The following is a 12,208-nucleotide window of genomic DNA, read 5'->3' on the forward strand; positions in this document are numbered from 1 at the left end:
CGGTACGCCGATATTTTTTTATTATTTTTTTATTTTTTATAATTATGGTTAAAAGATCCAACCTACAAATTGAAATTAAATATCAAAACTAAAAAGTATGATTGATTATTAATTTTGTTCTAATTAATTTTTATAATTTTGTTCTAATTAATTTTTTTGATTATTAACATTATCTAAGTATGATTGATTATTAATTTTTGTGTTCTAATTTATTAATTTTTTTGATCTATTTTTTTAAATAATTTATAAAGGCTATATATATAATATATAAATAAAAATATATCATACACATATATATTATATATAAGTTAATTTATAACAACATAAATAAAAATATATAATAAAAAAATAAAAAGTTATAATAATATAATATAAATTATAATTTATACTATATATATATCTATATATAATATCCATATCTAGGTCATAGCTCTGAGAGAAAAACAGAGTCGAAGAGAGAGGAGAAGCTCTGAGAGAAAAACAGAGTCGAAGAGAGAGGAGAGAAATAGGCGAAGTGAGAGAGAGAGAGAGAAAGAGAAGGCGAAGGTCGTCGGAGGTCATCGGAGGTCGTCAAAGGTCGATCGAAGGTCGTCGAGGTCGATCGAAGGTCGTCAAAGGTCGACCGAAGGTCGTCGACGTCGATCGAAGGTCGTCGGAGCCGTCGGAGCTTCAAACCAGGTACTCCTCTCTTCTCTCCTCTCTTCTCTGTTTCTTCTCTTCCGTGTTCGGAACAGCTGAGTTCTGCCGTACCCCGGTGTACCCACGGCGTACCCAAGCCGTACCAGTTCTCCCAAACGTACCGAGACACTGTTTGCCGTATCCAGTACGCGTGCAGCCGTACCGGTACGCGTACCAGTACCCGGTAAGTACCCGGTACGAGTACGGCACCATTTTTGGAGTACCCGTGCTTCATAGATAATACATAAATTAATAAAAGTTTTACAAGGTTTTACACATAAAATGAAATAAAAGGTGGCCTAAGTCTCTGTTCTACAGAGAATAGAAAAAAGGGTGAGGCATCCAAAAAAACAAAAACTAACTCTGTGGATGCAGGAGCTGCCGACAGTCCCACAGCAAAGCTTTCTTCACCCGTTTCTTGGTCCTATTTCCTGCAAAGATCATGTATATTCAACAATAAAATGCAAGAAAATTGTCACGCAAAGAAACCATAATTACCAAATTCAATATGATTTGGAGTAATTGTACTTTGTCTACAAAGTCTATTTATTTTCCAAATTAAAAGTTTCGTTCCAGTTTAATTAAATTTCTAGAATATATTGAACTTCTCTTTACCTATAATTCCTATCATTTTAACAATGAGAACTATCAAAAGTTTCGAAAGATTTCACTGTGAATTCCCTTTCGGAAATTCCTATCATTTTCATCGTAACTTTCTAAGAGCCACCATACCAAACTCTTCAATTTTTTAGTCAAATTAAAGTTATTTCATTATTTTAGCACTTATTGTATCAAACTCTTTATTCTAACTTATTCTTATTAAATATTATTTTCTTATTGTATTTGTTAGTCTTTCTTTTTTTATTAAATTAATAAGTTACTAGCCAAATAATTCTTAAAAATAAATTAATTAATTAATTAAAAAAAAAATTGCCGTTGATCGGTTGACCGGCTGGACTTTCGGGCAGACATCCGGTAACACACAAGTAGTAATGAACAGTGCCTCGCTTGCTTTAACGAGTTACTGTAGCGCTCTTAAATTTTAACGAGCTGCAAGAGAGTTTGATGCGGTTAATTTTTTAAAGTTTTTAGCTAAAAAACGAATTTGAAGAGCTTGACGCAGATGCTCTTAGTGACCACAAAATTGCAATAGTACTAATAATGGATTTAATTATCCCGCACACAGATTCCAATATTTTGGCAAATATGATGCAGTCATCTTCAAGCATCAAATGAAAAGATTCAAAATCGAACTCTTTCAATGTTTAAAAGCTACATGAGTTGCAGCAGGATTTTGATGTTCAAGTTCCAAGCTAGAGCTTCAGCAAATAAATATAATTTGACAAACTAGAAACTTTCCTTTATCTAATTCCTTTAAAAATCAAAGCTGCGTTTGGTAGCGATTTCTAAATATGTTTAGTAGCGATATCTAAATATGATTTGAGAGTAAGAGTTGTATTTTGAATTTATGAATTTTGAAATTATGATTTGAATGTGAAAAATTTGTTTGGTAAAAGAGTTTTGAAAAGAATTTTGAATTGAGTGGAGAATTTTTTATGTGACATATGATATTTCATACAAAAACTTACACTCATAACCAAATACACAACTCAAAATTCTATTAAAACTCACAAAAAAATTTTAAAAATTCAGAAAATATTTTTTTTCGAATATATAAAAATTAACGTGTCAATTGCAAAAAAAAAAAAAAAGCATTGTTCTGGTCAACTGGCTGGATTTCCCTCATTCGACCGAGTTTTCAAAATTGAATGTGGAATTAACTTTTGAAAATCGTAAACAAACGTCATGTGCAAAATGAGCCCTAGAACTAACGTTCCAGAGCTGTAACAAACACACTGTAGATCTTTCCACAGGAATCCCATAAATTGCAAGAACTAGGTTGAGAAACATTTCCCAACTATCCAATCCAAATTATCACAAATAAAAATTTCTAAGGACCAATCTAAAAATTATCATTCAAGATGTTAGAAGGTTTTTTTATTAAATAGTGAGCAAGTCAGCGTTATATCTAAGTTTTTTTTTTTTTTTTTTTTTTTTTGGGCCGGGGGGGGGGGGGGGGGGGGAATAGATGACAGCATTGCATCTCAGTTATACGCCAATCTCTCCAGTTGGGAAAAAGTTTCATTGGAAAGAAGGGTTAATTTAAAAAAAAAAAATAAAAAAAAAAAAAAAAAAAAAAAACAGGTCTGATTGCACTGAAAAAGGTGTTTGAAATAATTTTTAAAAATTAAGTAGCAGATAAGAATTGGTTCAAAATCGTTTCATAATCCTAGAATGTAGAATATGAGCACTAAAATTACATTCATGTTTTGCTATTTGCATTAGAAAACAAACGGAGCAAAGGTGTATTTGGGTTCCCTTCAAAAAATTCCACTGTGGAGAACATGACAATTTTGAGTAACCAAAGCCCCGTATCTTCATGAAGCAAGCCACTGGTTTTTTTAACCGCGGATCATAATTGTCTAATTCTCAATGCTTATCATGAAAACCACCACCCCCACCAAACAGGGCTAATCTAGTCAATATAAATTCAACCACCCAAGAAACAGATTGCAGTGACAATAACATCATCATAGATATAAATGGTAAAGTAATACTTCAAACATAGAATCTATAGGAAGACAAATGTCCCAAAAGTATAAAAATATCAGAGTTGAACACATATTTCTTGAAAGAAGACTTCACTACATTTATATCTAGTTAAAGACTATATGCAAACAGGTAACTAATAAAGGAATGGCTTACCACAATGCCTCCACTTCTAACATTTTCCCATTCCCGCCTTTCCCGGCTTCCTAGTCTTGAGCTTGAGCTTCCGTCGTAGCCACAACCCTAAGACACAAGAGACTACACACAAGAAACGAAACCGAAGTTAAAAGAAACTATTACTCACAACGGAGTTACTGATGTCAATTTGCACAAACTGATCTTTATCTCCTAAAACATAATTCGTGCATACTCAGTCATTGCAATGGGTTAGCAGCATTTAAAAGATGTTGCCTTGATTCAACATAATGTTTTGGTGTTCAAAAGTATACGTAAGTCTATTCCACATCCATAACATGAACAAAAAGCAACAGCTAATGTAAGCTATAAAACAAGTAAGAATCATATCTCGCCTTTTGTTCCCATTAATAATGTACGTTGCCTGTTCTTCCTTTTCTTTGTTGCTGTTCTTTTTTGTTCGGTTTCCTTAACAAATTCATGCCTCCCTGAGAGTCCGTTCGACCCGCTGACTAAGACCAGGCTCTCAACATAAGTATCCACATAAAACAAGTAGCCAATACCATGGATCCCATGATTCTTCTTTTCTTTTGTTTCAGGGTCATAAGACACCAAATTTCCACTACTTACCAACAAGACTTCACTGTTCTTCCTAAACCCAATAACTGGCCCCAAACTTTCCTGATAATCGATGATAGCAAATAGTTTAGTCCACGACTCAACTACACCATACTTTTCCATCACCCACATGTCATATCCTTTGTTAGCACTAGACGAAGCATGATGCATCACACAAAGTGATTCCCCAAATACGTTGATCTCCAAGTTTGCCCAGCACTGGGCAGCCAAGCTATCTGGTAGAAAAACCCGCCGGAACAGCTCATCACACATATTGAAAGTCACAATCAAACTGCAGTGAAAACTTCCATTTGTTTCCCGATCATATGCAATCCAATGTACAGCCCCATTGATATAAACCTGTGGTGATCGCTCAGGAATAATGCTTTGAAGACCACAATAACTAATGCTTTGCCAACATCCCCTGCTGAGCGAGTAAAGCTCAACCTCGGGTGGAACAATGTCAAAACCATCACCATCTTCGACATAGGTAACCCTAACCACTTTACATTCATGATTGATTGAATCAAACCCAAACCCAACTGAATGCATAAAAGGGCCATGGGTTTGAAAAACAACACTGGGTCTTGGGAGGTCAAAAGATTTTCTAATTGATGGGTTCCATAAAATGATGGTGTGTACATAGCACATGTGATCATCAGACAAGCAAACCACACCATTGCAACTACCCACAATCCTGAAATACGAATTTACGCTATGAAATGGAAAATCAAGCTCAGCATAGTCATCGAGTGTGGGATTGTCATGGTGTATTGAGAAATGCTCTTTCCTAGGACGCTCAGAGCAATGTCTAAGCAGTAATAATGGTGGGTCTTGTTGTTTGTTTCGATTGAGGTGTTTGGAAATGAAACTAGGGCTAGTGATGAGAGAGTACCATGATTTGCAGACACTCGTGCATCGAAGGAGGGTCTTGATGGGGAGTGTTGAGAGGATGTTATCAATCCACACTTCTTCGGGTAGATAGTCCGACATTACTTCTTCTTCCTCCAGTAATGCTACAGACCCCCAGTGACACCCCCCCCCCCCCCCCGGTGCCACGTGTCGGCCTGGGGGTGGCTGGAAACTCAAAAAAAAAAAAAATTATTTTTTTGGACCAATGGGAAGGGACCCCCAGTACCCCCACTGGGGGTCCAAAGCCTTATTCTTCTTCCTCCCTTTTTGTTTGCACACACAGATGATGCGAGGAAACTTCTTCGATCTTGGTTTATTAGGGCTGGTTTGGCGGCAAAATGTTTTTATTAGCCTGTGTTTGGTTCGGATTTGGAAGTAGATAAAATATAAATAAAATATAGAAAATTTATCCATAAGTCCTAGTTTGTGAAAAGTTGAACCATTTAGTCCTAAAAGTTTTCTTATGCTCCATTTAGTCCCATTTGCACATCAATCTAATGTTCGAAACATTAATATGATGTTCGAAATCTAATGTTTGAAACATTAATCTGATGTTTGAAACATTGTAATGGGACCTTTCAGTCTATAAGAAAACTTTTAAGATTAAACAGTGTATAAGTTATTAATTTTGGATTTATTGGTGCATCCCCCAAACAATCCATTCTCTGGAGTTATTAATTTATTAATTTGGGATTTATTGGGATTTATAACTTTTAGGATTTATTGGAGTTATTAATTTGGGATTTTCTTTTCAATCCATTCTCAAATCCCAATCAAACATAGTTTTTTTCTTTTGTTGTAAGTTTTTTCAAAAAGAAAAGTAATTTTCTGATTCTATTAGGAATTTTTTAATTTTGAAATATTTGAAAGAATTTATCTTAACAAATCACTCTGTTTGGTTTCATTTTTCAGAAAATTTTATTTTTTCGTCTTTTGTATTTTTTGATTGAATTTTTTAATATTTTAAGTGAATTTTTAATTTTTAGACACACCTAATATAAATATACTTGGAAAATATAATATTTGTGAAAAAAATCTTTAAGAAATTCACTAAATATCAAAAATATTTAAAAAAAATACAAAAATTTAATACATTTTTCAAATTTTTGTCTATTTATTAAATTTTTAAAATGTGTTTTTCATAAATATTTTACTATTTAGATACATCTAAGTAAAGTTCATCTAAAAAAGTAAACAAATTATTTAAAATTTTAAAAATATTCACTAAAAATTTTATAAAAAAAAAACACAAAAAAATAAAATAACTCAATTTCTAAAAAACTAAATTCAAAAAACTGAAACTAAACGCACTGAATAATTTTTCAAAATAGTTACTTTTTAAAATCTTTCTAGGGGAGGAAAAAGAAATTGACTTGGCAAGTTCAATTTGGGATTTTTTTATTTTTATTTTTTCACTAATAAAAAGATAAATAGGTTAAAATAATCAATAAAATAAAATGTCATATAAAATCTATAAGTATTTTACTTTTTCTCTCATAAATATTACATCTAACTATAAAAAAAAAAAAATCCAACTCTCTTCTCAAACATAACAATTTTAACCTACTAAAATAATTAAAAATGAAAATAACTTACTAAAATAGCTAACTTCTCAAATGAAGCCAATAATATGGGTTGAGAGGAAGTCTCATATAATACAAGAAATGTTATGGGTGCACTACCCTACTATATGCACCTTACCATAAAATTTTATAAACATTAATTTTAAAATGCGCAACCTCATTATAAATTAACATAATAAAAAGTATTGCAACTAAATCACAAACTTTTTCAGCATCAATCACAAAATTATGAATATTTTGATATGTCAATTTTAGATAACATTACACATTTTATAATTGATATTATAAAATTTTATGATACAATTATATTGCATAATGTTACATATCTTTTACCATGTTCTAATGTCATGTTTGCGAAGCCTCATAAAGAGTAGGATTGAATTAGCAATCTCATGGTCCCACGCTTGTGGGATTAGTATTCTCATGGCAGCTAATGATTCACAATTTAATCTTATGCTCTTATTTTATAAAAATAACAAAATTACATATAATATTTTTTTTTTTTACATAATTTCATAGATGCAATCCTAGTAAACTAATATTATTATAGGGAAAATTACACTAATAGTCCCTATAGTTTGGAACTAGTGTCACTTTGGTCCCTAACTTTTCAATTATGACGCATTTGACCTTCAATTTTGACTCTTGTTCAAAATAAGGATAATTGAATATATCATTGCTCAATTTCAAGGGTAAAGTTGTCAATTTGATAAAATAAAAACTAATTTAACAAAAATAAATGTCAAAAAAATATTTTTGAAATTTAAAAAATAACTTCTACCTACCAAAGATAAAATTATGTAAAATTGATAAATCTTTTAAACATTTATTTATTTATTTACTTATTCTTACCAAATTAATTTTTATTATGTGTTTAGATGATGATCATGTAATGGATGGTTGTTAGGTTTTTAATGTGTAATTGATATATTTAATACATGAAATATTTCTAGTTTTGGATTCTTTTGATTTAATAGATTGGTTTAATGATAATATCAAAGTTGTCTCTATATTTGACTTTTGGAGAAATAGAAACTAATTTAATGAAAACCACCCATTTCATGATTATCATCTAAACATATAATTAAAATTAATCTGGTAAATAAATAAATAAATAAATGTCTAAAAAATTTATCAATTTTACATAATTTTATCTTTAGTAAGTAGAACTAATTTTTATAAATTCAAAAATATTTTTTTAACATTTATTTTTGTCAAATTAGTTTATATTTTATTAAATTGACAATTTTGCCCTTGAAATTGAATAATGGTATCTTTAATTGTCCTTATGTAGAACAAGATTCAAAATTCAAGATCAAATATGTCACAATTAAAAAGTCCGAGACCAAAGTGACATAAGGTCTAAACTGTAGGAACTGCCAGTATAATACGCCACCATTATATTAGTGCACAAACTAATGTAAGCCACCATTCTAATAATATCATTACACAAACTGACTATACTTATAACCTACCAATCAAACATGGCCTTACAGGTAAAATATAGAACCAATTGTCTGCGCCATTAACTTACAAGCTTTGCAATACTCTTTTTCGATCTTGGAGATTAACCTTTTATACATTTCCTTCTTGTTAAATGCTCTGTTTTATCACTGAAACTAAACTGACTACTCCCCAACAGAATATAAATCAAGCAATGAGGATCCTCACGAGATAAAGGATGATTGTCATACTATTAGTTATGACTCCATCACAATTCCTAAGAAAACCCGATCACTACTCAAATGATAATGCAAAGATTAATGAAAGTTTAAGAGGTTTTATAAACCAAATTAAATAAAAGGAGGCCTTTCTAAGTCTGTGTTCTACAGGGAATACAAAAAGGGTGAGGCATCAAAAAAACAAAAGCTAACTCTGTGGAAGTTATGCAGGAACTGATGACTGTCCCGCAGAAGAGCTTTCCTCACCTGTTTCTTGGTCTGTCCCTGTGAAGATCATGTATCATTTGGATTGAATCAGATTCAACAATTAAGTGCAAAAAAAATTATATCATGCAAAGAAACTATAATTACCGAATATAATATGATTTTGAGTAATTCTACATTGTCTACAAAGACTAATTATTTTCCAAGTTAAGAGTTGCATTCTGGTTAAATTAAATTTCCTAGAATGCATTGAACTTCTCTTTACCTAAAATTCATAATTCCCATCATTTTAACAATGAGAACAATCAAAAGTTTCAAAACATTCTCTCTGACTTAACTTTTGGAAGTTCCTATCAAATGAATGATTTGAAAGCGAATTCTTTTAAGGTTCAAAAGCTCTAACATGAGTTGCAGGAGGACTATTGATGCTCAAGTTCCAAGCTAGAGCTTCAGTAAATAAACATAATTTGAGAAACCTGACAGTTTCCTTTAAAAATTAAAACTTTCCACAGGGAATCCCATAAATTAAATTGCAAGAACTAGGTTGAGAAACATTTCACGACTATCCAATCCAAATTATTACAAACAAAACCAATCTAAAAATTACCATTTCAAGATGTTAGAAGTTCTTTCCATTAAATAGTGAACAAGTCAGCATCGAATCTGAGCTATAAACCAATCTCTCCAGCTGGGAGATAGTTACCTTGGATAGAAAAGATAATTTTACAAAAACAGGTCTGATTACAATGAAAAGGTGTATTGGTTCACAATCGTTTCATGATCCTAGAATGTAGAATACAAACACTAAATTACATTTATGTTTTTCAATTTCATTAGCAAACAAACGGCACAAGGATGTATATGGGCTCCCTCCAAAAAATCTCCACACTGAGAACACAACAATTTTGAGGAACCAAAGCCCCGTATGCATCATCATAAAACTAGCCACAGGTTAATTAACTCCAGATCACAATTATCTAATTCTGAATGCTTATCATGAAAACCACCACCCCCACCAAACAGGGCTGATCTAGTAAATATAAATTCAGCCACCCAAGAAATAGATTGCAGTGACAATAACATCATCAACAATGATTCATCCCACTAAAAACATCACCACTAATAGCACTAATGCATTAAAAAAGTAAAAAAAAAAAAAAATGCAACTCCAAGACCAAAACATCACATCATTAATGGCGGAACCCACTGCCACCTAATTAGTGCTCCCAAGCATTTTTCTAACATCATCACAGATATAAATGGTAAAGTAATACATTCAACATAGAATCTACAGGATGACAAATGTACCAAAAGTATAAAAATATCAGAGTCGAATACATATTTCTTGAAAGAAGACTTCACTACATATATATCCAGTCCAAGACTATATGCAAACAGGTAACTAATAAAGGAATGGTTTTACCACAATGCCTCCACTTCTATCATTTTCCCACTCCCACCTTTCCCTGCTTCCTTGTCTTGACCTTGACCTTGACCTTGAGCTTTCGTCCTACCCAATACCCTAAGACACAAGACAATACACATAAGAAAAGAAATAATACCGAAGTTAAAAGAAACTATTACTCCCAATGGAGCTACCAGCGCCAATTTCCGCAAACTGATCTTTTTCTCCTAAAACAAAATTTATGCATAGCCACTCAGCCGTGGCAATGGATTAGCAAGAAAAAAATGTTGCCTTGATTCAACATAAAGTTTTAGTGTTCAAAGAAGACATATGTCTATTTCAGGTACGAAACACAGAGAAAAGCAATAGCAGTAAACTAATCAAGAACAAGAAATAATCTCAACTTGCGTTTAGTTCCCATTAAAAATGTATGTTGCCTGTTCTTCCTACTCTTTGCTGCTGTTCTTTTTTGTTCGGTTTCATTAACAAATTCATGCCTCGCTGAGAGTCCTTTCAACCCCCTGACTAATACCAGGCTCTCAACATAAGTAGCCACATAAAAGAAGCAGCCAACTCCATGGATACCGAGATTCTTTGTTTCTTTTGTTTTAAGGTCATAAGAAACCAAATTTTCACTTCTTTCCAACAAGACTTCACTGTTCTTCCTAAACCCAATGACCGGCCCCAAACTTTGCTGATAATCGACGATAGCAAATAGTTTCGTCCACGACTCAACCACACTATACTTTTCCATCACCCACATGTCATATGTTTGGTTAGAACCAGATAAAAAAACATCATGCATCACACAAAGTGATTCCCCAAATACATTGATCCCTATGTCTATCCCGCACTGGGCAGCCAAGCTGTCTGGTAGAAAAATCTCCCGGAACAGCTCATCACACATATTAAAAGACACAATCAAACTGCGGCGAATACTGCCATTTGTTTTCCGATCATATGCAATCCAATGTACAGCCCCATTGATATAAACCTGTGGTGATCGCTCGGCAATAATGCTTTGAAGACCACAATAACTAATGCTTTGCCAACATCCCCTGCTGAGCGAGTAAAGCTCAACCTCGGGTGGAACAATGTCAAAACCATCATCATCTTCGACATAGCCCTAACCACTTTACATTCATGATTGATTGAATCAAACCCAAACCCAATTGAATGCATAAAAGGGCCATGGGTTTGAAAAACAACACTGGGTCTTGGGAGGTTAAAAGATTTTCTAATTGATGGGTTCCATAAAATGATGGTGTGTACATAGCACATGTGATCATCAGACAAGCAAACCACACCATTGCAACTACCCACAATCCTGAAATACGAATTTACGCTATGAAATGGAAAATCAAGCTCAGCATAGTCATCGAGTGTGGGATTGTCATGGTGTATTGAGAAATGCTCTTTCCTAGGACGCTCAGAGCAATGTCTAAGCAGTAGTAATGGTGGGTCATGTTGTTTGTTTCGATTGAGGTGTGTGGAAATGAAACTAGGGCTGGTGATGAGAGAGTACCATGATTTGCAGACGCTTGTGCATCGAAGGAGGGTTTTGATGGATAGTGTTGGGAGGATATTACGAATCCACACTTCTTCAGTTAGATAGTCTGACATTTCTTCTTCTTCTTCACCTATCGTTTGCACACACAGATGAGAGAAACCTCTGCCTTACTTTATTAGGGCTAGATTGGCGCCAAAATGTTTAACTTACGCTATGAAATGTTTATCAACCTCAAGCCATTTTTTTTCCTCCATACACAGTGTAAAATTAAAAAATCACGTTGATCGGATATCGATATCTATGTGATCAAATCAGTTTTGTATAAAAAATAATAGACGGTGAATAAATTAACGGTTGAAAAAAAAAATTGATTTGATCACATAAATATCGATATCCGATCAACGTGATTTTTTACAAGCATATAGCACTCGAAGAGTTCTACACATTGAACGGTTCAGATTTTCAAAACGAGACCCGTGATGGGTCCCCATGGGTCTAACAACACGGTCCAGTCCGATGGTGGACTGGACCAAAGCCAGACCCTTTTGGAAATTATTAGATAGTTTTGGGTGATCTTTAGTTTATCAAAAAGTTTAGGAGTACATAGGGTAGAACATAGAAACTAAACACAAAAACTGTGCACTGGTCGTTTGTTCGGACGATTGAATAGAGCTTGTCGATCGTAGCTATCATTGTGTCTTCCGGTCATCCTAGCAGTTGTTCGGGTGGACGACCGATGAACAGTTTTTTGTGTTTGGCTTCTGTGTTCCATCCTCTATGTGTGTAGCATTGCTATTCGTTTATTAGACTAAAGTGGAATAAAAATTTATTCAATCAAAGGCTGTGTTTGGTGTGGAATTTTAAACATGAT

At 33.2% G+C, this 12,208-nt stretch overlaps 1 protein-coding gene and 1 pseudogene across 2 annotated transcripts; both read right to left on the reverse strand.

The window, feature by feature from the left end:
• Positions 1 to 912: 912 nt before the first annotated feature.
• Positions 913 to 5,044, reverse strand: LOC114282738 (F-box protein CPR1). Its single transcript, XM_028225483.2, has 3 exons — positions 3,819 to 5,044; positions 3,445 to 3,531; positions 913 to 1,109 (listed from the first exon to the last, which is right to left on the reverse strand). Exons 1-2 carry the CDS (start codon positions 5,032 to 5,034, stop codon positions 3,461 to 3,463), a joined length of 1,287 nt encoding a protein of 428 aa, XP_028081284.2. The 5' UTR covers positions 5,035 to 5,044; the 3' UTR covers positions 913 to 1,109; positions 3,445 to 3,460.
• A 3,057-nt stretch (positions 5,045 to 8,101) lies between these two features.
• Positions 8,102 to 11,517, reverse strand: LOC114282739 (F-box protein CPR1-like; annotated as a pseudogene). The gene is made up of 2 exons (XR_014338296.1): positions 9,846 to 11,517; positions 8,102 to 8,482 (listed from the first exon to the last, which is right to left on the reverse strand). The product of XR_014338296.1 is annotated as an F-box protein CPR1-like (transcript).
• Positions 11,518 to 12,208: the final 691 nt, after the last annotated feature.

This window comes from Camellia sinensis, chromosome 8 (assembly GCF_055761805.1).
Source record: "Camellia sinensis isolate YWXY chromosome 8, ASM5576180v1, whole genome shotgun sequence".
Lineage (NCBI taxonomy): Eukaryota > Viridiplantae > Streptophyta > Magnoliopsida > Ericales > Theaceae > Camellia > Camellia sinensis.

Excerpts from the sequence above, each read along its gene's own strand:
- LOC114282738 (XM_028225483.2), bottom strand. The coding sequence starts at position 5,034 with ATGTCGGACTATCTACCCGAAGAAGTGTGGATTGATAACATCCTCTCA. Across the intron at positions 3,532-3,818 it reads ATTATTAATGGGAACAAAAG|GGTTGTGGCTACGACGGAAG; the intron begins GCGAGATATGAT and ends CTTGTGTCTTAG.